The sequence below is a fragment of the Oryza sativa genome, chromosome 11 (genome assembly GCF_034140825.1).
Source record: "Oryza sativa Japonica Group chromosome 11, ASM3414082v1".
In the NCBI taxonomy this organism is placed as follows: Eukaryota; Viridiplantae; Streptophyta; class Magnoliopsida; order Poales; family Poaceae; genus Oryza; species Oryza sativa.
In genome coordinates this window covers 4,105,123-4,131,998 of record NC_089045.1, presented here as the reverse complement: position 1 = coordinate 4,131,998, position 26,876 = coordinate 4,105,123, and the positions used below count along the sequence as shown (strand labels likewise).

The 26,876-nt window shown below is 40.8% G+C and overlaps 2 protein-coding genes and 1 long non-coding RNA gene across 3 annotated transcripts in view; 1 reads left to right on the top strand and 2 right to left on the bottom strand.

The window, feature by feature from the left end:
* Positions 1-114: 114 nt before the first annotated feature.
* LOC4349939 (transmembrane 9 superfamily member 1) lies at positions 115-6,677 on the bottom strand. The gene is made up of 12 exons (XM_015762181.3): positions 6,442-6,677; positions 4,179-4,371; positions 3,955-4,059; positions 3,815-3,832; positions 3,633-3,721; positions 3,404-3,556; positions 3,092-3,226; positions 2,573-2,739; positions 1,757-1,851; positions 1,240-1,613; positions 804-1,077; positions 115-728 (listed from the first exon to the last, which is right to left on the bottom strand). The coding sequence occupies exons 1-12, from the start codon at positions 6,550-6,552 to the stop codon at positions 661-663; spliced, it is 1,782 nt and encodes a 593-aa protein (XP_015617667.1). The 5' UTR covers positions 6,553-6,677; the 3' UTR covers positions 115-660.
* Positions 6,678-9,329: 2,652 nt separating this feature from the next.
* The window catches only part of LOC107278037 (uncharacterized), a 30,600-nt gene continuing 13,053 nt past the window's right edge, over positions 9,330-26,876 (top strand). Inside the window, exons 1-7 of the long non-coding RNA XR_010737701.1 lie at positions 9,330-9,498; positions 13,771-13,928; positions 15,725-15,857; positions 16,342-16,437; positions 17,769-17,926; positions 18,052-18,156; positions 21,150-21,213. This is a non-coding gene — a long non-coding RNA (uncharacterized lncRNA). The remainder of the gene's footprint in view (positions 9,499-13,770; positions 13,929-15,724; positions 15,858-16,341; positions 16,438-17,768; positions 17,927-18,051; positions 18,157-21,149; positions 21,214-26,876) is intronic.
* On the bottom strand, positions 22,429-25,054 carry LOC136353959 (uncharacterized; the record flags this gene model as incomplete). The annotated part of the gene is made up of 2 exons (XM_066305393.1): positions 22,429-22,439; positions 24,136-25,054. Coding segments are annotated over 2 exons (930 nt in total), but the record flags the coding sequence as incomplete, so codon positions are not given.

Here is a 26,876-nt window from a genome sequence, read left to right as displayed (position 1 = left end):
TCATAAAGCAAGGTACCTAAACAAGCAAAACATTACAGATGTGGATGACACATTTGTCTATTTTCAGTGTACGCTTGATTTCTGATGCTGTAAACACAGAGACAATTCAGCAAGGATGAAAACTCAGACCAAAGGCTAAATAATAATCATGTCGAATTCATGTTTCAACAGTACCTGCAGGGGAAGAAATAGAACTTCACCCATTCAGGCCATATATATCTAACTTGAATGTATTAGTTTGCATATACTACAAGGCTATGCCAAAATTGGATGTATAGCGATTCATAAGAGGGGCAATTCTAGCCACTGGATTGGATCCACACTGCACCAATATTCATCAATGATATCCTACTACTGGCCAAAAGAGGCCACCACAAAATGAGAATCTAAATGTACTTCCCGGTACTGAGACTAATTCCTGAACTAATGAGGTATACATTTATGAGGCCAGCTCCAAGAAGAAAAATGAAGTAAAAGAAAAACATAAAAAGAAAAGGTAAAACAAAGGGAGAACAATCTCCTGTATAGCTTCCAAAAGTTGATCAGAATCTTATGAGCATTACTCCACAATGGACCTGCGCCAGCAACACACACTTCGCTGATAGGATCTATCGGCAACGGAGTAGCCCTTTGGTCACATTTGATGTTCAGAGTAGCAATTTAGTCGCATTTGATGTTTCTGTAGATTCTCCTCACAAAGAGAGTAGATCCTAGATAGCCAACAGCACCTAAACCAAAGACGTGGTGTCAAAACAGACCAAGTGGCAATTTGAAATACAATGAATACAAGTTTAAATGCTCACCGCAAAGAATTCCTAGTCCGAGGCAGAACATCAAGGTGTAGCCAAAGTAGAAGCTTGTCTGGAAGAAGCCAGACATCTTTGTCTTCACGTGATAATAGTATATTGAGTATAGGTAGACATACAAGGCAGTAGATGCAGCGGAGAAGAATGATGTCCATTGCCAATGGTAATTCTCAGCATTCAACAAGAAATAAGTACCCACAATAGTGACACATATGGTGACTATTATGAGGATAACAAAAACCAGCAGCATGAAACCATATACATAATAAACCTGCCAAATACCAAAGAAATAGGGTTACTATCTATCCATCAAATTAAAAAGAGTTTTAGGTTGGTACACATCTACTGTAAATGCCATCTGTTCTAGCAAAATAATTTGTTGAGAAGTGAGAACTGAGAAGCACATTAGTGTTCACTGATATGTTTTCTTTACCTTGTAGTTCCAGAATGAAGTAAACACAAAGTACATCTCGATGAAGATGCTGCCGAAGGGGAGTAGTCCACCCATCAATGAGATAACAGAGGGTGTAAGATACCACTTCTTCTCAGGAATAGGACGTGGAATTGTCTTAACACGACAGGGATTGTTGGGAGCACCACTCCAATTTCTACCAACTACAGTTCCCAATAGAACCAAAGGAAAAGAGATGAAAGCCCACAGGACAAATATGACAACCATTGTGCCAAATGGTATGGCTGCCAGTGAACGGTAGAAGATAGCAATGGTGTTCAACACCAATCCAATCGAAAAGCACAAGAACGGAAAAAGGGATGCAGTAAGGATCATAGACTTTATCCAGTTTTTGCCTGCCATGGATCAGAAATGGATTCAGTGAACAGTAGATAAGAAACACAGAAATTGAAACATTTCAAAACTGAATAATCTATTTCAGGATAGTAGAATAAAACGGGCAAGTCCAACAACAAAAACTATATATATAGAAACATACCGCCATTCCTTGAGTAGAGGCCACCACTAACATATCCAGAAATGAAAGATGTAAGGGCGTAGCACACGATGAAGGTCGTGATGATAGCTCCTCGTCTGACAAATAAGAAGTACAGCATTTAGTAGGGTGCAAAGAAATACTAGCTAGCTGAACAAACATTACTGATTATTGTCAATCCAGAAATGAAAGATAAAACAGTGTAGTACACAATACAGATGTAATGGTAAGCTACGTCTGGCAAGTTGAGTATGATATTTTAGTTAGGAAAAATGACATTGGAAATTCATAGTCATATTATCTGACTATAACATTATTCCATATGGTAATGAAAGCAGTACACTTATTTCACCAATGTCTTATGGTAGATAGAGTTGAGCCCGCTGATATAAAGAGACCACTGCTCCAGAAGGCAGCGTGGATGAGTTTTAACAGAGGTTGTAATCGGACTAAACAAATAAGCCATATTATATAGCAATGAGGTTGAAATCAAAATTAATAATGGGGTCAAAGGCATCTCTAGGTATAAAATATACCATGCTTATACTATTGTGTCATTGTCCATCTATTCGAGTATCCGTCACCTTGTAGAAATTAGGGTTGTGCAATTAGTGATGTTCCAGACAAGCATATTAATGGCTCCAAAAGTACCTTCAACTGTATTGTCACTTGGGGCCTTTCATATTGCCCTACCAAAGACTCCACTCGTATTGCCCATATTTCCATTTTTCAATCCAAAGGGTGCGTATTCTATGCCTAATACATGTGCACATGCGATGCAGAAAAAAAGGATACTAAGAAAGCTGATTTAGAGCTTACCCAACATATAACATGCCAACAATGGCCAATACAATCACGAGCAGAATAAGAGCCGCCAGCTGAGTGCCAATACCAACAAAAGCAGAAAGAAACACCAAGCTACGAGGAGGCCGGAAAACATCTCCATGGACAAGCTTCCAACCAGATTCCTCACTAACATCTCTTTCCTGATAAAAGAAAAATATAAGTTAACAAAACTATCAAGAGATTAGATGAAAATAATGCAAAATGATTTGCTATGAATATTCAAATAATTCGTCCAGTCACACACACACACACACACACAAAAGTTATCATTATCGGGAGGGTACTGTAAAACTTGATGTTTGACTAGTTTACTTTTGTTGAATATTAGATTGCTTGCATGAAAATGATGAGTAGATTCACTGTAAAATCCATTATGAAATTCAAAAATAAGATTACATCTCAAAGACCATTAAAGTAAACAAAAAATGACTCCTGCTACCAGAGGGAATACACAAGTGATTGTAAGCGTGAGGCTTCACGTTCAGTACTTACAAGCGACTCCAGATCATCATCTTCACGAGCATATTTCGCATAATCATTTCTCAGCGTCCTCATCAATATCATTGATACCAATCCAGTCAAGAAAATAACCATCATGAACGAATTGAAGATGGAGAACCAATGGATCTGAACATGGAAGGTTGCAGCAGAACTTAGTTTTCTTGTAAATTTCAATTCCTCGAGAGTTTTAAAGAAAATAAAGTCTACCACTTTGTCAAAACCACCACAGAGCAAAGTAAATTATAGCACAAAAACTGTCCAGCAAAAGACATAAAAAGTAATGTTGGTTCGAACAAAGATTACCTGATGTTCAAAGAACGGGTAGTCCAAGTAAACTTCAAAACGTCGTGCAAATGCAACGTTTGTTTGCACCCACTTCACTGAATAGGTCATGTCCAATTTTTTGCCAGCTTCAAGAAGCTTAGGTGACTCTTGAGTAAGATTGACATGAATTATCTGCAAAAAAAAATAATTAGCCAGTATAATAGGTTTCAGCTAATATTTTAAGGTCTTAAAGCAGACCAGCACATACCCTGTTACCATTGTATTTAACAACAATGTTCTTGTGTGTGTAGAGGTAGTGCTTATTTTCGTTGTTTTTGTCAGTCTCACCAACAAAACCTGCTCAGAGGCAACTTGCATGTTATTCAAGAGAGGTAGAGGGTAGAAAGTGTTAAAGCAAAAGAAATGTCATTTAGGTTTAGAATTTGTTACCCCATAATGGAAGATCATCTAGGCGGTTGGACAATAGAAAGCAATGCAGAGAAAGTTGGATAAAAAGAATGTCAGTACTCAGAAATGAGAAATAGCATACAAAATAAGAAAACAATGCCCAATTAAATGCAGATTCATACCTATGAAGAGTTCAAACCAATATGACCTTTCAATGGCATCAGTAAATTGTTGAATCTTGTTGTCATCAAGTTCAATTGTGCAAATGGGACCCTTCTCCACATTTTCTAAAACAAAGAAGTTTAATGTAAAATGGTCAGGGAAATCGGTTAGTTGCAAGGAACATACATTGATGCACATTCCAAAAGTAAATAAAATCAAGGAGGGTATGAAAAGATCAACTTACTTAAAAACTTTATATCAACCTGACTATCGATCAGCTCATTGCCGCCAAGGACCTCTCCGAGACCACCCCATTTGTGTGCGGGGTTTTCAGATGGCTGACAAAATGGGAGGCTGTAATAGTTGTAAGTTTCTTGCGGGTTATTGTACGGGCCAACCTTGTTTACCCAGAGTTTAACCGTTTCTTCAGCTTTGTACTGCATAAAATTAAATAACAGGTAGATGAAGTGATTACTAACATACAAAAGTTGTTCTCAGTGTGATTACAAATCAGTAGGCTTAGTTTTTAGAAATGGCAACTAAGCGACAATAAAGTTAAACAGTAACACTCAAAACTTCTGAATCTGTATACTGGTACGAAGTGCAATTTTCTAAGTTATAGAGAATAACAAAGATCATGACCAGTTTGTGATAGTGTTAAGAAGAATGACCAAATTGAAAATAACGCCTTAAGGTTCATCCTAAGTTCCTAACTTGCTTATTTTGCAGGCTCTTCCATGCTTCACGAAGAATTTAGACTGTTCAATACATTCAATATCAACCACGATGAAATGTGTTCTATAAAAAACTATAGCCAAAGTTCTCATGCAATTTTCTCATTTTTAGAGATGATTATTAAATCATCCTTTAAATTGATAATTAGATACCTGAGTTTTTTTTAATGTAGATATGTAACATAGACTTGACAGAAATCAGTATTTCAGCTTTCAGCTAGAAAACTGCATCCTTAGTCTCTGTTTGCCTCTTAGGTGGATTCCAGGATGCAAGTTCCATATGTTATTGCTTATTTGGAAATTTCCTTTTAGAATAGTAACAGTAATACTTACTAGAAGAAGCATAGACTTTCGGTAAAAAAATTTTTCCCATATCACAGTTCATGAGTGCAGCATAACAGAACACAATCAAAGAGAGACATAGACTCACACTCAGTTTCAGATTTCCACATCAAACTAGAGAGCCATGTAATTACACTACAGAGTATACTTACCTTATCTAACAGAATTCTACCATTATGATTCTAAGAATGATAATTTTATCCAAATCTAGTGTGCCAAAAGTTCTTGTACAGAGACCACAATGTCAACCAAGTCTTATTCGATCACATGAAAATTCGTCGACTGCTAAAATGCATTAGAACACCTGACAAAAATATTGCTATAAGTATTCCAGGATCACCTCACAAAGTTTGGCTTCAATGGTTCAACCAATATAAAAAGTCTTTTTGGGATTTGCATAGCCATATAATCTAGAACTAGTAACTTAATTTCAAATCCAACAAAGCATAAGGGAAATAGAATAGCGGACCTAAAAAACAGCCATAAAGGTAATATTAAATATTAGTTATTTCTCTTGTCTCTTTCGATGGCTGCATGTGAGAGTGGGATTTCGAGATTCGTGAACACCGTGTTACAGGAGCTCCTTTTTTGCTCATTGGCATTGACCCAGAATGTATGTTCCCAGGTCCACCCCTGCATGCCATTATTACACGTTCAACTAGTAAGCTCCCCGACATTGGGAAGCTTTGCCAAAATAGGAAAAAAGAATTAATGAAAACATTCAAGACGCAGCAAGGACAAGGATAACTGCCCCGTCAAGGCGCCAAAGGATAATAAATCAACTGTAACAAGCCCACAACAGTGTGCGCTTCATGTATCCCAAGCATGAAATGCTTCGCATCTCAGCATTTTGATGCGCCACCAAAAGGTCAAAATTTTGATGATGTGAAGCTAAGGCAGGAAAAGTCTGCTGTCATAATCTTATTCAAAGGCCTAGCATGATACAGATTATTTGAACAGCAATACAATTGCAGTGGCTTGTCTGCTCAAATAACAAGCTAATCGAAGCACTACAGCACCAAAAACGTTTTTTCTACCAAATGTGTTTCCACTAATGATTTTTTTCTTCACTCTCATGGCAAACAAGATCATCAAGTAGCAAGCCTTTAGAACAGCCTTCGAACCAATCCTCCAGCCCATAGCTTCCGTATTCCTAGCTGTCCAGCCCTTCCTATCATATTGCTAAGATCAACCTTGCACCTCGAACCACGCAGCACTCGCCCAAAGCAAAGAGGCCACGGAACCCAAAGCTACCGAAACCGCGCCGCCGCTCCTAGATCCAGCGCGGCGACTCGGCGGATCCAGCGTGAGGAACACGTCGGGGGTTCGGATCTAGGGTTAAGGGAAGGAAGAAAGGAAGGAAGGAAGAGAGAGAGAGAGAGAGAGAGAGAGAGAGAGAGAGAGGGGGTGGGGGAGCGGGCGACAACGCACCTTGTGGTCGGACTCGGAGGCGGAAGCGAGGGGCAGCCCCGCGACGGTGAGGAGGAGGACGACGGCGGCGGCGAGGAGGAGGTGGAGGTGGTGGCCGCCGCGGCGATGCATCTCGTCGGCGGCGAGATCTGGGCGGGGCGCGGTCGGGGAGGGGAGGGTTTGGTCTCGCGTCTCGTCTCAGTCTCGCCGCCCGAGCACGAGCTGCCTCCTCATACGGGGACCTTCGGTGTTTTTGCGGGAGGTGCCTGTGGAATGTGGTATTTCATGCAGCATGATCCTTCATTTGTTTCGTGTAGTGAAAGTAAGGCAGAAGTAGTTTTTTTATACTTTTCAAATTTTATAAATGACCATCCTTTTTAAATAAAGTCTTAAATTTTGTCTCTTTTTTTTTCAAGATAAGAGTGAAGGCACATATATCACTATACTCGCGCTCCGGGAATATGTGCCCGAACATAAGGTCAAATAGATGGAGACTAGCAGCAGCTCCTTAACCTTTGCTAAAATTCTATTGAAAGCACACGCTCATATAATTTGTTGCTGTCATCTACAGTACATAGCATGAGAGACTATGATCCTATGGGGGTCATTTGCTTAAAAGCTGACCTCACCAAGGTTTAGTTTCGAGGCCAATTATAGCTTGTTATAGAGACATCATGACCAACAAAATGATAAAAGGCATAAGTTAGCCTTAGCTAGGGAAGATGTTTAGTTTGTGTTAAGTGGGTGTTTATTTCAAGAAATCGTGGGCAAAGGCTATTATGCTCACGAACGAATTATCTAAGAAGTGTCTAAATTTTGCATGTGAAAAACATGTCGTGTTTATGTAGCTCATTTCAACAAATATAGTTTTGTGGAGATTGATCACGAGTAACTAAATCCGGTTATGACCCTACAATATATTTTTGAAAAAGAAAATAAGAAAAAAAAAACTTTCTCATACTAGGATAAAAGACCTGTTTTTTCATCTAGACATAAATCTGTATATTACAACGAGAGTCTAGGTAACAAAATCTAAGGCTTAGGGTAGACCACCAACTAGTTTTGAGTATGAGAAATGGAGAAGATAGATATGCTAGCCTTTTAATTATTGTTTGTGTTTCTTTTGGTGCAATTTTAGGCTAGTCATATATTTGAGAGGGGGAAGTAAATGCTAATTACTGTATGATTGACGAATTTATATCATCCTATGTATAACAAATAAAAAGGTAGTGTTATCAAAGGCAACAATTTGTTAGGGCAAGAACTTAGGCTGTATTCGGAAGCATATGTTCCCAACACGCACAGTGTGCACGGAAAACGGAGTGGTCCATTGGTGTGTGATTAATTAAGTATTAGTTTTTTTAAAAAAAATGGATCAAAATGATTTTTTTAAGCAACTTTCATTTAGAAACCTTTTGCAAAAAAATGCACCATTTAGCAGTTTGAATGTGCACGTGGAATACGAGGTAGAGGGGTTGGGAACTTAGGGTTCCAAATACAGCCTTAGAGAAGTTCCAATGCCCTTGATGTGATGTACGCTCAAACCCTAATCTTCTTAATTCTTAAAAAATATGTTCATTGCATTTCCCTTGAAACCCAGTATTGTATAGGGCTAGGGTATGGTACATAGGTAATTTTATATCCCAACCCCTTACAAATAGGTATGTACAAGGGCATACATGTCTTTTTGCAAGCCTCCAACTTCTAGGTCCTACGGGCCTTGTTGTGGGGCTTGGCCTCATAGGACAAGCCTACTCTGTTGGATCTAAGTGGTATAAACTCTCTCAAAGGTCTTTACTATCCGCTGGTGGTCTTTTATACTTCCAATGGTCCACGTCACCTCTAGTGGCCTCCACGTTCAGTAGTTTCTGTCACTTTTTGTGCCTTTTCTCTGATGAAGCCGCATCTGTCATTGTCAAAGGGGTCAATGACCTTCCTTTGACAAGTATAAAACATGTATTTGTCTATAGCGGAACATGACAAGCTATTTTGACTTCATCAAATCTTTCATGTTTTAATTTGCATGTGAAACTGTGATTCCATTTGATAAAATTAGGACAAGACTTGAATTATCACAGCAAATATAACACTTACCTTAAATCTCAATGACCTTTCATTAGTAAATTGGTTATGTTTTTTTAATTAAACCTAGCGTAACTAATCTTTTGGTAGCAATGGGGCACTAAAAATAAAAGGGAACAACTTATTGCTAGACATACAAGAGAGGAAATCCAAAATTATGAGCATGCTAATATGCATAGTTTATACAGGCAATAACTCTTATGTCACATCCAAGCTTTTGGCGATCTAATATACTACTAACCCAACAATCTAAAACATGCTATCAACACAACACAAATCTAAGTGACGCATCCCCAATCATGACACCAACATGAGATGCATATACATTTGCTTGGATTATTGTCACGGATTGTTTATTTGATTAATATAATGATTAATATTTTGAAGACTAAACTTAAAAATAGTTTAGAATAGGTTGTCTAATCACTGTAGTGGAGAGAAAGTTTTTTTTTTTAAGAAATCATATTTTTTAAGAAGTGAGGAGCAAATAATCCGTGGTAAAAATCTTGAGAAAAATTATAAAAGGAGCAGGGCCATTTTCTCGTAGCAGGTGGCCAGGTGCTAGAGGCAACACAATTACACAAGCGCAAAACCCATATGTAAGAGTTAAAAATCACAAGCTTATCTTCACGCCTTTTCAATCCAAGTCCTGGAAGGACCTGTTAATGATTTCGATAAAACCAGTGGTGGGCCTAGCAAAGAAGAGACGATCCCTTGCAAATGCGAAAGCTTCCCAAGTGGGCCCCACGCACCAGTGTCACAGCGCCAAAACGCCGTCGTCCGCCGCATTCCCGCTAACGCACAAGTGCACAACACCATCTCTCAACAAAAAAAAAAAAAAGAATTCGAAATTTCGAGGACATTTTGATTTGATCTCTTGATTTTTACTCCCATTTCAAAATCTCTCGGGGGGCAATGGAGCTCACCGCCGCCACCGCGGGAGCGACCCGTGCCACCGGAGGATTCCTCGGGACCAGCCGTCGCCGGCCGCAATCGGTGAGCTCCCGCGAACGCATCTACAGTTAGTTCTCTCCAGCTTTTCTACTCCATCTAGGGTTTGTTTGCTTGTTGCTGCGTGTGATGTGAGGTTTGAGGGGTTTTGCCGCGGGATCGGGGGAGCAATCCGTGGGGTTAAGCGGATGGGGGAAGGGGGGGGGGGGGAGCAATCCGTTGCAGATGATGTGGTAGTTTCCATCGGGTGTTGTCTCTGCTCTGCTGTTCGCGTCATTCCACAGAGTAGAGGAGATTCGGCGCCGGGATTGCGATTTTGGTTCGCCATTGGCGGCGTCGTTGATTCTCGTCGTGTCAGCTCTGGTACGTTGGGTTGTTGGTTGCCTGCCTCCCCACGCCCGCGACCTGCTCGGTGGTTTGGCTGATCGGTGATCAGCACCGTCTTGGCAGTTTGGCATACGCCGCAGCCACAATTGCATCGTCTCTTGTCTGTGTGGGGGGGGGGGGGGGGAGCATTTGCACGGCGACAACAGCAAAAATGTAATATTCACCAAGAAGGGGTGGTTTCAGTGTTAGTCCTTTGGGATTTTGATCAGCTGCAGCGATTCACACTGTTTGATGAAAACAAAACAATGAACACACAGAAAATAGGGAAACCCTGTATTTAATGAATATTTACAAATACATGAGGGCTCCCGCAGGAGTTCGCCTTTTGCCTTCGCGAGAAATGCTTAATGAAAAGGTATGCTGACTGGAGATTGCGTGCAGTTCGCTGATTCCCGGCGCCTAGCAATGAGGCTACCAGTTAATTACATCCACAGGACGAGCCTATGGAATACCTCCGATTAAGCTGCGCTTTGTGATCGCCGTCTTCAAAATTATTTGCTCGCTGAAGGTTGAGGTTGGTGCAGATTTTACGGTGAATATAGTGAATGTGTAACGGGTGGCTTTGTTTCACCAAAACCCGGTCACAGTACACTACCATCACGTCGGCGTGTAGAGGAAATTTGGTGAAGCGGGTGACTTTTGCCTCATCGGTGCCCAGTCATGTATCTCGGCCTTCATCAAACATGGATTTTTTGTGGTTGCTTTTGCCTCGTCAGTGCCCAGCAACGGTGTATCCGGCTCCCGTTCATTTTAGACTAGACGTGTTAATAGTATAGTGACCTGGCCTTGTCAGCACTCGGCCATGGTTTCGCCTATAAATAGACATATATAACAGCCATAGCATTTTTCAGCTTTAGCCAATGCATTGCTTGGCCTCGTCGGTCATGAACATAGCATATATCTTTTTTTTTTTATCTCCACTCCTCCTTTGTTTATAATTTAGGGCTCGCTCCCGGCATGCGCACCATAAAAATAAGAGTGTTGATTATAAAAAATACGAGGATAATCCAATCCGCAGATTAGACAAATCCAAGTTTATGCTTCAAGAAAATGGAGGCGATTTGATTTCCAAAGCGCTCCAATTGATGAGAAGGAGGTACTCCGATAATCCATTAGAACGACTGGTTTACCAACAGGGTTGGAGAGGATTATTTATCATACTTACCATCTACCACCATCATCTCCACTTGCGACATCGGCTCGACGATGAGAGATATTTAATCTCACTGTGGCGCGCTTGCTCACGAACTGCAGGCGAGTCACCGAGAAGTTTCTAATCTCCTCGGAACACCACCAGCAAATAGATCAATGTGAGTTGTTTTTGTGCGCCTCTCCCTGCTTCTCTTCTTCTCCTTCTAATTTTCTCCGGTCTCCTCCCCTCTCCCGCGACACCTAGTGGTTCACGTCTTATATAGGCAGAGGCAATGGAAATTGCCTCCGAATTTCTAGCGCCTGAACGCGTTGATGAAGCATAGAGGGGGGGGGGGTGAATAGGCTGTCCCTGAAAACTTAAAAACAAATCGAAGCGGTAAAATTCAAACAGACCCGGAGCTTCCTGGTAAGGAACTCCGGAACTTCCGGCCTCCCAGGCCCGGAACTTCCGGTGTTCTAAGACAGGAACTTCCGGGTAACAGAACAGAGATGAAATTCAAATTTCGAAACAAGAGACTAAGCTAATCTTCACAAGATGGTGCACAGGTATTCTAAGCAGAGGATATATCACAGAATCATCCACAGAAACATCACAGAAAGAGACAAGAGCGATTTTTTCCCGAAGTTCGGATCTTGCGATCCTACTCTCCGTTGAGGAGCTCCAAAGAGCTGGGTCTCGATTAACCCCTTGCCTCACTTGTGCAAAAACCCCAGAGAAAATCCACAGCCTTCAACCCCAAACACCCCTAGGCAAATTTCTAGAATTGAGTGACCACCAAGATCCAACTCAACCTACTTCTAGAAATCCACCACAAGTGTGGGTTGCTCTACTTGGAAAGCCTCTAGAATCTCAGCACAAGAACTTCACTAACTTACCTCGTTCCCTTTCGGAGGAGAGGAAATCCTTCACAAACTTACCCGGGACATCCACAATATGCAACGGATTCTCGCGGGCGACACCTAACCGTCTAGGAGATCATCTCCAAGAGTAATAAGCACCGAGATGACAGCCCACGAGATATTCCAAGTGCTCACCCAAGATCTAGTCTTCACACATCTCCAAATCTTCTTCTCTCCCTCTCAATCTCTCTTTCTCACAAGAATTAGGCTCTAGATTGAGTGGAGAAGGCCAGAAACACTTGGGAGAGGCTAGCAATAGCTCTAGGTTTGAAAAATGAAAGTGGAATGGCCAAGGAACGAGCTGGAAACGAGCTGTATATGTATAACGGCTAGGTGACGTCATCTAGCCGTTACTCACAAATTTGAACTGGAAACTAGACAGGAAGTTCCGGACCTGGAAGACCGGAACTTCCGGACTACACTTAGGAAAATCTTTTTCACAAGACCGGAACTTCCGGACCTGGAAGACAGTAAGTTCCGGACTTGCATTTTTGGACAAATGGAGTATTTGCAAAAATGACTCCTAGGGAAACTTGACACTTGGTTCACACTAAGAGCACTTGATATATCTCAGAGCATCACCTGGAACCCCTTTTAATAGTACGGTTTTTCCTAAAAACTCGATTTCAAAAGATAAACTATCCTATGCACTTCTCGAGTTCCGGTCCGCTTTGATTTTGTACTTTTTGGGGTCTCCAAGCATCCATCTTCCACACTTTGGACTAATGCACCTGAAAGTCACTTAATGAACTCATTAGTCCCTTAACCACATTTGTCATTAATCACCAAAACCCACTAGGGGGATTAATGCACTTTCAGCGCCACGCGTTAATCTCCGTGATAAGCCAAGCCAGAGCGCAGAGATGAGCTAACCCATCGACGTGGTACTGAAGTCTGGAGATAATCAGGAAATTATCTCTACTAATGACAGTGGGTCCCACCTTTAATGTAGTTGCCACCAACAGATCAAATGTAATTTACACGTAGTACTAGTCAATCTCTTTTTATTTTGAATACCTCAAAACTTTAGACTGTGCATCAAATTTGAAATCTGTTTGCACCACTATTTTTTTATTCGGAATACGCAACAGAACAAGTCCAATATTGGATATATTTAGACATGTTTATTATTTGATAATTTTGGGCCCACGTATCATACAGTTCTGCTTCATGTGACCGATATTACTTGAAATATTTATTCGATGAATTTTAGTAAAATAATTTATCAAACACACACTGACCACCCAATTGCAACCAATTTGCCAATTTGAAATCAATGGTTGCAATTGGGTGGTCAGTGTGACTGAAAAATTGGCTTTCAGGTTCTTATTATAGGAATCTGTAAATTTCTGCCTAGAGCATAGCATGACCTCAGGTACAGACCTAAATTGTTGCGTAGCAGACAACATGACTTGCATATTGGTCTCAACCATAGTAAGCTGATACGGTTTCGCACGGTTGAGCATTTGGTCGATGTTCACCAATTGAAATGTGAATGTTGATCCTTGCTTTATCCTGTAAATACTTAGTTGACAATACAAGTTTTCCGCCATGTCTTTTATAGTGGTCAACAATCAACACAATGGCTATTTATTGTAAAAGAAAAGAATAAAATAGCTATTTATATTTATACGCAGGTAGTGGTTTGTCTTGAACAAAATAGCTATTTATATTTATACCCAGGTAGTGGTTTGTCTTAGCACTTTAGCAGTTCATAACTAACGACCAATATTATTACAATCTTCCCACATTTTATGGTCTGATGCTCTGTCACTAGAAAGTTGCACTGTATCTTGAGTTCAGGATTAAGGGAATGGTTATGCATTTTAGTTTGTCCAATACAAATACTAATTATGCAGAAAATTTCCTTTTTTTCAGTGGGCTTTTCAGTTCTGCAGGGATATACATCAGCACTGCTCAAATGAAGCATCAATGCGTACCACAGATAGATTAGAAGTACATATATAAAAGAGATTACTGTTGGCTGGAGCAAATGCATCTGTGTGATACGATAGTGGTAAGGCACTCTGGTTCAGGTATGTTGACAATCCTGATATATGCGGATATGCCTATGTCTATATAAAACACAAGAAGAAAATAAGCTTACATGCTAATCTTCTATTTCTTGGCACACTCCATTAAATTTTCTGCTTGCATTGAAACTTCGATCTTAAATAATGGAGTGGTTTATCTATGGTCATGCACAGATCAGATGATTGCCCAGTGGATATGATACTGTTCTTGTTTCCATTGTACTTGACCTTGACTAGAACTTTAAGGTTTTTTTATGGAGCTCAGGAGCATACTAAAACATACCTGGCCCAATGGCATGATGCTGTTAATAAGGGAATACAGGGAGGTAAGTCACTAAGGAAACAAGGATAATCCTAATAATTCTTAGAACCAAAGGGCTAAGCATCAGTTCTGGACTTCATTAGAACGAGACCAACATATTTACAGAGTTCCAAGCTGAAGAAGCAGTACAGGCCCAAAATTCCACACATGGATGACTTCACGGCACACTAACCCAGAGTACAAAGATTTGTAGACAGCAACGCATGCTTTTGGCACACAAATCTAAACAACCTGACATGCTTTCTGATTACTTCTCATACATAGGGTAGAGTTCCTCCACTTCAAGCTCTGCCCCTTGCTCCACAGCTCAATCTTCAATCTCTTCTGTACCAGCCCCTTCTTCACTCTTTACATATTCTGGTCCATCAGCCATAATAGCTGTCTAGGCACAACATTCCCCAGACTCCAGTTCCTCAATGTCAGCATCATCCTGTGCTGCACAATCTTCATACTTCTTCAATGTAACACAGAAAAAAAAAGTAGGTCATTTCTCATATTCCACAAGGATGTTAAATCTTGTTTCCACTTATAGCAACACATTCAAAGTTTAAACTATTACCAAAACAGATAGCATGTCTGACTTCCCTTAATAAACTTCGGCCGGCTTCTGCCGGCCTGGCGAGATAACATGTTCGACATCTCTGTCCAAAGGATTTTAGCAACATTGCAGTAATTTTTTTTTTGGTACAGATTCATTTTCAGAGCAGAATCAACAAGAACCATCATCTGAGTGTTTTCATTTACCCAGACCCATTCTGATCAGAAATCTATTATAGCCTTCACAGACCAAACAATGAATTTAAGAACAGAAAAGTAGATAAACAAGAAATTTAATCAGAACCAATTGCCCACCATAGGATAGAATTCTGACCCTCCAGCCAGCCACTCTTCACAACTTTATCAACATTAGGCTGGTTATCTTTTTTTTCTAAGTCTATTTAAAATGAAGGTGGGCTCCCAAATACTTCAAAGGAAAAAGCATAAGTTTCCAACCCATGATTTGAGCATCAAAGCACGGTCATTATCAACAACATCCAAAGGAAGTAAGGAACTAATCATATTTGTGAAGTAATAATCCTCAAGCTGGTGATGCAACGACAAAGATTCAAGAAGCGGTGTAAATATGGAAATCTGTAAATCACAATATCTTTTCCTCCATCTTGTCTGTCTTCCTTGAAAACTAGGGCATGATTTTCTTGGAGGGCATAATTTTTGTAGTGTGACTTAAATGATGGTCTGGAATTCAGGCCCAAGGCCCATGACTGGCCTTGTTAATTCTTGCTTTCTTCTAAATGCTTGAACAAGAATTGGACCCCATGTCTATGTTCTTTTCATGAATTGGCCAGCCCATCCAGAAGTTCTTATTTTGAACATCTGGTCAATTGCTCCAACTGTTCAACCATGTGCAGCAAAATATTTTTAGCTTGTGTCATGGGTATTCTGTCTCTGAGGTTTATCATCTCATGTCTGTTTGTAGGATGACCTGAGCAGTTAGCATCTTTTGGACACACCTCTTTAGAAAACACAACCTCTCCCAGAATCTGAGTTTCCTGCTTCTGCTGTACAGTATTTATCTTCATCAAATATTTGAGAAATATTGTCCTAGCAAGGTACATTTTTCAGCAGCTGATCACTTTTGCTTTATGCATTTAAAGTCAACCACATCTAAATAGGCTTCTGCTGCAACAAACATTTATTTCATAGACAATTTTGCTCTACCATGGAAACTCCTTTAAATAACTTGTCTAAAAGGCCTAACCTGAACCTTTGGATAGACATTTCCTTTTAATAATGCCATACAAGCTTAGTCACCTTTGTGCAGGTCATATCATTTCGTACATATTGTTAATATTTACATTGCTCTTGCCTATCATGAGAGGGACATGAATCACTATATTAATTAGTTGCTATTGCTTGAAAGTGGAACAACAGTAATGTAACAACTAAGATTTTCTTATTGTTATTTTTTTGACAGTCTGCTGAAAATAGGAGTTAGACAAGGACAGTGGTACAATTAATTACTAACAAAATGTTACAGTCATGATGTCATTCTGCAAATATGAAAAAAACTATCTCTTGTTCTCTGCATGTTAGGTAGCACCCGTGATGCAATGACAAAGATTCATAGAAGCTTCCAATCCATATCGAGCCTACCATATCTTCAAGCTTTTATCATACCAGAGTGGCTTGGTGGGTGCACTAGAGGTTATAATATCTTTTTAATCCTTTCTCTTGTTAGGTGCCGGTTGTGATGCAATATCAAAGGTCTTAAGTATTTTTGGACCTGACCTACCTCGTTCTAGAAGGGGTTATTGCACTCTACATCATTGATGTTACTTAAGATCATATATGCCATCTTTCAGTTGCTCAAGCTGTGGTGTTAGGTAAAGCTATACTGAGCTTTGCATCATATCCGCATGCTTCCACAATATCCCACCTACTTTAGTTTTTGGGTTTTGCACGGTCCTTCTCATGGGTAGAACCTTCACTAGACCTAACTCATCCTATGTAGTATGAATGTCAAAACATCTTTAACCCTTTTCTTCTCTTTTGCTTTGTAAAGTAGATTTATTGAAAAGTTTATGTGACTTTCAAGAGAAAAAAGTTACCTGGGCACTTATGTGCCCACTCATGTCATGTATGCAGCATGTTGGAAAAGAGTGAGAGCAATTTGGCATGCAGTCAAACCAGCTGGGCATTTCGCCTTGTTGGTAGGGAGAATCTCATCAGTTGTTCTAGTGCTCTATAATGGAGTACACATGCATGCCTTCAGAATACTCTAATCTTTTTTTCTTGTACATATATGTCTAATGTGCTATCCTGTTCTTGCTTCGTCTCTTAAAAAAAGGATTATTTTGTTCTTGCCATATTTTGCTACTACTTAATAGTAACTACCGTCTCAATGTTTTTGAAAAAAAAAGTTGCTCGCTGTATCTGTTGGGCTTGGAATGTGGAACAATGAAATTGTTGATTAGCGTATGTATTGCTGTACTTTCCCATAGTGTAAGGTGTTTCCTGTGAATGTTACTTCTTGTATGTCTGGCGGTGGCCCCTTTGGATACTTAGCAGTACACAAGCTTGATTTGACAGAAACTAAACCAGACAAGTCTTATTAGTGGTCAAACTTTGCATACATTACATATACATAGTTACATACCATATACCATTTGCACAATTTAAAATTTTGACGTGTGTTATATATCCTGATCTTATGAACTCCCAACTCAAAAGGTTTAACACTAAATTCACGAAAAGGTTTAACACTAAGGATGCAATGGATCGATGATTTAGTACTCCCAGAACAAAAAAGTTTTGACAGTAATGATATTGGATCCATGCTGATAGATTAGGATGGGGTTTCTAGTAACCATGCAAGCAATTGCTGTTTTCATTACTCAACAAACTAATTAAGTTCACATAGTTCTTCCTTTATTTGACTTGGGGGGAAATAGAACAAAAGATTTTTATGATGTATTGATGTCTCAATCTTAGCATTTTTTTGGACGTGCCTTGATATGCAGGTTACTATGACCTGGTGTTTGCGCGTCTTGTAGTCCCTGTGGTTTCCTTTTTCAAGGTACATCAAAATTAAAGGAATGGTAATCAATAGATTTGTCAAAGACCATGACTTTGGAAAGTTTATGGTACTTGGACGAGCACCTTCAGATGCTCCTGCAAGGTAGATACTTTTTTCTCAAATAATCATCCTGTAAGTCACCTTGAAAAAGAGCTGAGGCAGACTGGACAATGGCACAGTAACTTGCAGAGTATTCTTACACATGTATTGCATATGTTTTTTTGTAGGTTATATATGCTTGCACGCATGTGGTGATACTTCCTTTCCATACCCCCAGGCATGCACCATGCTTCGTACATTTTCTGAAGACTCCAACACTCCTACATAACCAGGTCTGTACACAATACACCCACTTAGATACATGGGCAAGGGGACAAGATCTTAAGGGGATGATCATCATGGGCATGCGACTGTGATGTTACAATTGTTAGGCAGAAGGATAAGATCACTTTTGTTCTCTTAACAAAAATATCAGCGCACACTCACCACCAGTCACCACTCACTAGCTAGCACCCGATAATTTATGGGTGATAGGATTTTAGACAAAGTGCATCAAAGTTTGCCTGCTTCGATCTTGACCGTTTGTTAGACGTTGGGTAGGCCGGAAGCGATCCAACCCAAACCTCTCATTGGAAAAAAAAAGGTTGTATAATGGAGCCGCTATGCTGGATTTAAAGTTAATCGATAAGCCGTTGAATTCTTGCGCCGGCTATGACTAGGAAAGGTCTGGCTGTTATCAGTTTCAGCTTTTCTTAAGGGTATAGGAGCAGCTGCCTCTTCTTTCTTGGAAAAAATAATTACGTGATTCCGGCACACTGCATGCCACCTTTTTCACATCCATTGCAGCTGAGGGCATGTTTAAATGCATTTGGAATGGCAAAAGTTTTTGGTATTGTAAAAGTACTAGTTGGTGTTTAGATGCATCCTGAACTTTTGCCATTCTAGCACTTTTTGGTGGAGAGAGAGAGTGATCCAAAGCATTTTTTTGGCACAATTTGCTACTATGGACTAGCAAATGGCAAATGGCAAATTGCTAACTTTTGCTAGTGTTTAGATCCAAAATGGTAAAAAGTGCTTTAAAATGATAAAACTTTTACTATTTTGGAGGATCTAAACAGTGCCTGAGCCGCTAGTAGATCATTGACAAGGATAGTTGCAAACGGACGCTGCATCCACTGACCATTTGTGGGGAAGACATTGGATCACTTGTGCTTCTAGAAGGTGACCCCACCACAAAAAAACCAACACTTCACCCAAAAGCCATAAAAAACTCACCCGAGCCAGCCGAGAATGACGTCTGAAAGGGAGGTGCGAGAGATGAGATGCGGTGGGGGACTAGAGCAATTGCCAAAAGCACAGGCCAGGAATTTGTGAAAAGAAGAAGAAGACACGGGCTGCTGTCTTTTTGGGCTGATGTCATGTGGGCTACCAACCACCAACTACCACCGCCCAGTGTTTGCATCCAGCCATCCATTCCCAAGCCCTCTGCTTATCCTCTCCCTGTCCGTCCACAGCTAGCTACAGCCATCTTCATCATCTTCTCCTAAGTTGGTTCTTGTCTTCTACACTGGCAAAAGATTTGGATTTCTTGCCAGTGCGGATTACGCTCAATTTGAGTGGTCCATACCACTAATACATACTTAAATTTAAGTACAAGCTCCCTGGGACATCATCCAAGATCTTGAGAGTGAGCCCCATGATCGTTGACCCCTTTGATATATATAGCTGTCCAATCTGAATGATTCGATTGCCGTGGATACCTCCGTATGATTGGAACCGTAGGATGCTTGCTGTTAAATTCGGCTCTATCCAGGAGGAACCTAATGAATCATCATCAGCTAGGAACATGGGTGTGAGCCTCACGATTGTTTTGAGCCACTGGTGGAAGGGTAGAAAAGGGGGAATTGTTTTGTCATCTGTTGGTACTTCTTGGTGATTGCTGAGGGGGTAAGAAAAGGATTCGTCCCACCATACGTTCAGGTGGTCAAATGAGAATAACTCTCTATAGTAGTCACTGATTTTGTTTTGTTCCATTTGCGTTTACCCCATTTCCAGTTTTTAAGGAAGTTTTGCAAAAGACCCTGCCCTCTGAAATAACCATTCTTGTGGACAAAATAGAAACATATTGGTTGGGAGAAGTTCATGCTTTTTAGATGGTTTTTCCTTCCACCAAGAGAAAAAGTAGCTATCAGTCCCTGGGTATTATATTGGTTGAGTTCACAAGCGCTCACTGCCTCGCAGTGTCGAAAATTTGGAATCCCTGTCTATTTTGCAAGTTGCAAGTCCTCACGGACTTATCTCAACAAATCTGTCTCCAAGATTTTGACAATTAGTTCAAAAATAATTTTTTTGACCAAATTTGCTATATATTTGTCGACAAATTTTCTTCCAAAAATTTGTCAGATGTAATTACAGTACAATCGTAGTGTAATTACACTGTAACTTGCATGTAATTACACTGTAACTATAATGTAACTTGTATGTAACTTTCAAGAATCTCTTGGTAACATGTTATTTCAGTAAAATAGAGGTCGTGGGAACAAATCCTTTCACATATACGTGTGCTGTGATTTTTTTCTTTCTCACCAGAACAAATCTTGTAATAGATCTAATGATTCAAAATTACGTGAACTTACATACAAGTTAAACTGTAGTTACATAGAAGTTACAGTGTAATTATATATAAGTTACAGTGTAATTACACTACAATTGTACTATAATTACATCTGTCAAATTTTTAGTAGAAAATTTGTCGATAAATGTATAGGTGATCCCTTTTTTGACAATTAGATTTCTTAATTATTATTGCCGCAGGTTGCTGTTGGGCCAGCTCTTGTGGGCCATAAGCGCACACGCTTAGACTAAACAAGACAAACCTACTCTTTCCACTGACGTTCTTTGGTTAAGCAAACGTTTAGCTTTGGCAGTTCTTTGAAATGAGCATGTCTTTATATTTTCTTTTTGTTTACGAGAAAAAAAAAGCAAATCTGTGTTGCAGCAAGAACTAGTCGATTAAGCATCCCTATTTTATATTAGTTTTCTATAGACATCTTAGATCCGATTGATAGGATCTTGGGAATATTTTCTACCTCACGTGATTAAATTTCCAGGGCAAAAATTGTTGAGATCTCGAGTATAAACATTTTTTACCTAAGGAACTACAGCGTAGGGTGAGGTGTTGGTCCTTTCCTATAAGTGCAGGTGTCACATGCATGCTTTGCAAAGATCTGATGAGATGTGTTTGCCGTTGATACTGACTTCTACATAATTTCTATTTAGTTCGAGATGACGACTTATTGTTTTTATATTGACTTTTCTTTTTCAGCTCAGTTCCTCTATCATCTTACGTCTGCATAGAGAGGCTTACACTACACCTGGAAACAAATGAGGTAGGCTATCTAACAACCTCAGCTTAGTATTATATACTAGTGTATATCCGACTTTTATTAGATCTAGCTAATGATCTGGGTTAGTGCGAGTTGTTACTAATAGTGAACACAATCGAAGATCTGAAGTACAGCCTTCTGATATCTGACTAGTCTTTACAACAGGTAGATTCTATATTATGGTATATAAAGTTTGTAGCTGCTCATATTTTCATCACACATTTTGAATGCAAACCAAAACTAGGGAAAAAGGATGAATCCTATTAAATATGGCTAGGACATCATGACATATGGAAACAAATGAATAACTAACAGCATTTTATTAGGTGCTTTGCTTTTGTTTTAAGTGAAGCATTACGGAATATATAAAGGAAAAATATTGGATCTTGGCAATTCCATGCATTGTTACTTTTAGATAGCATATGCAATTTAGGAATAACGTTAATCTACCTTTTGCCCCAAAATATGGGGCTTAAGAATAAAATCTTTACTATTACGATTTTATCATGATTGATTAGAACGATGCACTATCACATTTCAACTCCTTTTATAAAAGGACTACCAATATTATGCCTTGCTCTCCAACAAAACGAGGCACTCTTTTACACTACGCTTATGCAGCAAACCCTTTTCATAAATGAAAATTAACCGACAATCTTGTGTTAAAAAATATTTTGAGAAAGCTGCTATACGGTGGTTAAGAAGTAGCACCTGTAGAACAGTTGTTTTAGCTTGTTTCATAGCATTTTTCTCGCGAAACCGGAAAAAAAGTATGAAATTTCTGAACATAGTTCTAAATGAACATTCCTCCGGTGGTTACATCTTCTATGTATCAATCAGTGCGTATTTACTTTGGCGGACACATATATCAACTATATGTGTTGAAATGGTTTCTAGTTCTCTTCTATGGCCGTGTTTAGTTTCCCTCTATTCCCAACTTTCCATCACATCATTTTACATCAAAAACTTTCCTACACACATAAACTTCCAACTTTCTTCAAACTTTCAATTTTTTTCAGAAACTAAACACACCCTATATCATGACCATCTTTGTCAACTTTGAGCTTCTCCCTGTGGTACCTGATTGTTGTCAAAGTGTAGAAAGCACATCCTACCTAGCTATTGCCTCTGGTTTATACAGCTGACTGTTGGACAATATTAAGGACTGGGCTTTGTTATATTCTAGGTTAAAACGTATGCATGCTCCCATGTATAGTTTCAGATTGCTCCTGAATATAGCTAAAACAAAAGTTGCTCAAGGAATTATGCGCCCATGGAGGAATATGCAAGCGTCAAATCTAGCAATATGGAAGATACCACTGGTGGAGAAACCCTTTGTAGTCCCGGTTCGTAACCCCCCTTTAGTCCCGGTTTCCAAACCGGGAGTACCAATCCGGGACTAAAGATCGCTATCTTTACTCCCGGTTATTTCACCCGGGACTAAAGATAGAGCTGACCTTTTTTTTTTTGCATGCCTCTGTTGCTGCATGGTTTATATATATATATATATATATAAACCATGCATATATATGTTTCAATACATATATATGCATACATATATATATATGTATTTATACATATATATGTTATGCAAATGCATATGTATATAGATATATATATGAACAAAATATATTTACATTATAGAAAATGTGTACACATGCATATAGAAACATATGTAGTCATGTATTAATTACAATCCATTATATGTCCTAGCTAGCTACGATTTCGACGTAGTAGTACTCGCTGCTAGCTCAGAAGCTAAGGACCGGTGAATTGTGTTTCCGTCGTAGTAGAATTCACCCTTGGGATCAAGGATTTCTTCGTTGATGAATCCCATGAGTTGTTCTTGAACCGCCGCGATAAATTCCTTGTGTGTGGTCAGGTTATCCCTCATGCGAATAAACTATATGAATGTATGAAATTGATTAGTAATTAAACAAGAAATCGCTACGTAATGAAATTTTGAATTTATTTGTACGTACATCGAGCTCTCTTGTGGTGATGATTTGGTCTGCAAGGCAGTGGCAATACTCGCACACGTAATAGCCGCACAAGTTAGTTCCCTGCTTTTGCTTTGCGCACTACAAATAAATGACAAACAACGAGAGATCTAATTAATATACACTTGTATGTATTTGAATCGGAGAAATATAAATGTAGAGCATGTGTACTCACAGGAAATTTGAACTTCCGCCTAAGTCTTTCTCTCCATTTGCCGCGGACCAAATGACGGAACCGATACCAAGCTCTACATGGAGTTTAAAGCTATGATTCGTAGTAGCAATTAACATAACAAGATTTTCTTAATTAACAAAGGAACTTATGACGGTACCTGTCTATAAGTTCGAAAACCTTGTCAAACGTAGACTCTTTTTTATCCATTGAGTCATATACGTTGACGGTGCAGGCCTCCAGGTCGATGAGTAAAAGCACCCAGTGGAATCTGCAATGTGCGTGGGATGCATTACATATGAAACACTTAGCAAGTTCGTACGGGAATGAAATTTGGTATGTAGGAAGACAGTAAAATTAAACTAACTCTGTGTTGTATGGCAACAGTATGAACGTCTTGTAATGCTGCGCCTTCAGGAGATGGACGAGATTGTCCTCTGTTTCTTGTGGATATTGGTCGAGCATTGCGACGTTTACTTTCCGAGGGTCGATGAATCCAGTATCGAAAACCCTCCGCCGTCGGGCCCTTTGAATCTCCATTCTACAACGATAAAAGGGAGTATATTATTTTCTATGGTCTACTTATATACAAGGACCTAATTAATTAAAGGAGACGTATAGTAAGAAATCTAACTGAACGATATACTTACAAAATCCAGCAACTCATAATAGAGACGTCGAGGGCGTCCAGCTGGTATAGTTCGTAGATTCCCCTGAAATTGATCCAGAGAATGTCATCTCCTTGCAAGAAGTCCGTGTCCCTGATCCTCGCTCCGATCATCTCTCTACCGGTGGCGCTCATCTCCATGTACAGCTGATGGAACTTGTACATTTGTGTGGGTAGGGACTGCAGCAGCTCAGGCTTGACAAGCGGTTTACCGAGTTCGTACATGTATTTCACTTCCGCCTTTTCGATTGGTGCGACTCCTAGCAATTGATCCGTAGTTAGACCGGTGTCAGTAATAAATTGTTCTATCGTCATTTCTTTACCGGTCACCAACGGCTCGATCTCCTGGTTTGGTTGCTCTCCAAGCTGAGGGACTGGTTTGGACTTTCCAGAAGATGCTTTCTTCAGCGTTTGCTCATAGTCCGATAGCTTGATGGCCTCCTTGACAGATGCAGACATACCCCTGAAGAAGTTCCTGACACTGGGGTCTATAGGAATCTTCTTTTCTGGACTTCGAGGCTTGAATTGTCTCTTGACTTCTGATGCAACGTAAGCGTCAAGCTCCTCTTGCGTGCAATCGTACCCCGGGTCCTTGTTCTTGGCGGCGTCAACTTTCGCCTTCTTTGTTGCCCTTGTGTGGGCAAGCGGTGGAGCTGGGGGGGCCCTTGACTTTGAAGGTGCCGGAACAGGAGCTTGCGGGGGAGTAGGTGTAGGAGCACGAGGAGGAGTCGGTGCAGGATCCTGAGGAGTCGATGCTGGAGCCTGAGGTGGAGACGGTGCTGGCGGAGCATGAGGAGGAGACGGTGCAGGATCCTGAGGAGGAGATGGCGGAGCCGGAGGAGATGGTGCACGAGACGCCGCTTGTCGCCCAGGGAGGATGATGTACCGCCTGCGCCATAGAATAATGGCATGGCATGTGTCTCGTAGATGCGTCTCACCGTCTCCTCCAGGGTAATCCAGCTCGAGGTCCTCGTACGCGCCTTCGACCAACTCAACTTCGACCTTGGAGTATCCTGCTGGAATCGGCCTGCAGTGGTAAGTACCTGAAGGGTCCGTTGGGATGGCCATGCCCGACGCCACCTTCATGTTGTGAGAGATTATTTATTAGTAATCAACATATATAAGCAGCAACTAGCGGAATGGCTAAATCTTACCTTTATTGATAAGTTCTTGAAAGGAATATGCAGCTCACATGGTGTCCGCTGAGTGATGTCATCAACGGGACAGGTCGATTCGTCCTGTGTTTGCATGGCGTCCATGCTCTGTGATCCTACCTGCCCCGTTGAGGCGCAGCTGCTACGGTTTCCTGACGGGCTCACCATTGCAGGAGGAATGGTCGGCTGGGGATCATGGGACCGATGTGCGGCCATGCGTTCATCAACCTTCCTTGCCACCTCCTCTTGCATGTTGAGTTCGTAGCTCGATACCCGGAACTCTAGGTCTGCAATCTTCGCCTCGGTATCTCTCTTGCTCCTGATCCGACTCCTGTACGTGTGGATGTCCTCCTTGAAACCAATCTTCCAAGGAATCACCCCTTTCCCTCGAGTTCGTCCTGGATGCTCTGGAGTCTGCAGGGCGAGTGTCAGCTCGTCCCTATCTCTGTCTGGTCGGAACGTGCCCTGAGAGGAGGCTTCCACTGCATCTGTTAGTCGTCGCACAGCCTCTTGTATCTGATAGCCGAAGACCAGTGAGCCATCAGCTGGGTTGAGCGTTCCACCGTGAGCATAGTACCAGAACTTCGATCGTTCCGGCCAATTGGCTGTTGCCGGTTCGATACCCCTCTCAATCAAGCTAGCCTCCATCTGCTCCCACTTCGGCATCGCGACGCTATAGCCTCCTGACCCCAAGTGGTGATGGTACTTCTTCTTGGCGGCATTTTCTTTGTTTCTTTCCATCATCGCCTTCCCTTGTTCACCTGTCTTATATGCAACGAACTCGTCCCAGTGATCCCTTAGCTTTGGGAATGTGTCAAAGTTCGGTGTCTGCCCCTTCAGTATATACTTCTGGTACAGATCTCCCTTGAAGCTCTGAAACTGTTCTGCCATTTTCTTCAGAGTCCACCTTTTCACTTTGTCCTCTGTACCCGCAGGAAGGGTGAATGTCTCGAGCATTGTGGTCCACAGCATCTCTTTCTCCGAATCTTGGACAAAGCTCTCATGATCTCCGCGTGCCCTTGTTCTTCGCCAGTACACCGTACTGACAGGCACGTTATCCCGCACAACCCAACCGCTGTGACGTACATAGTTCTTGGCGGCTTCGGCCGGGGCACTAGGACGTCCATCTTCTTCCACTTCCGTTATGATGTGCCGACCCTCAAGCTTCTTCGCTGCACCTCGTTGCCCGCGTGCCCTCTTCTGTCCAACGGAGGGTTGACTACCACTAGCCTCCTCCTCCTGGTTCCCCTCCACATCCCTTTCCACGTGCCCCTGCTGGTTCCCCTCCGCATCCCTCTCCACGTTCCCTTCCTCGTTCAAGTACTGGTTTGGATCCTCGTTCCCCTCTTCTTCATTCCAGTACTGGCTGCTTCCCTCCGCGATTGTATCGTACAATATCTGTTCCTCATCGCGGTCAGCCATCTGTTGATACAAGAAACATCTGCTAAGTCACGAGACATTTATGTTTTAACAATCTAAGTCATGTATGCTAAGTGTAAATGTCGTACATTAGAACCCTACACAACCTTACGTGCTAAGTCTAATTACAAATCGTGATATAAGCTAAGTCTAGGTGACGTATATTATACAACCCTAGCTAGTAAATAATTATATACTAAGTCTAATTACAAATAAAATAATCTTATATTAAAACTCAAATAATATTACATGCT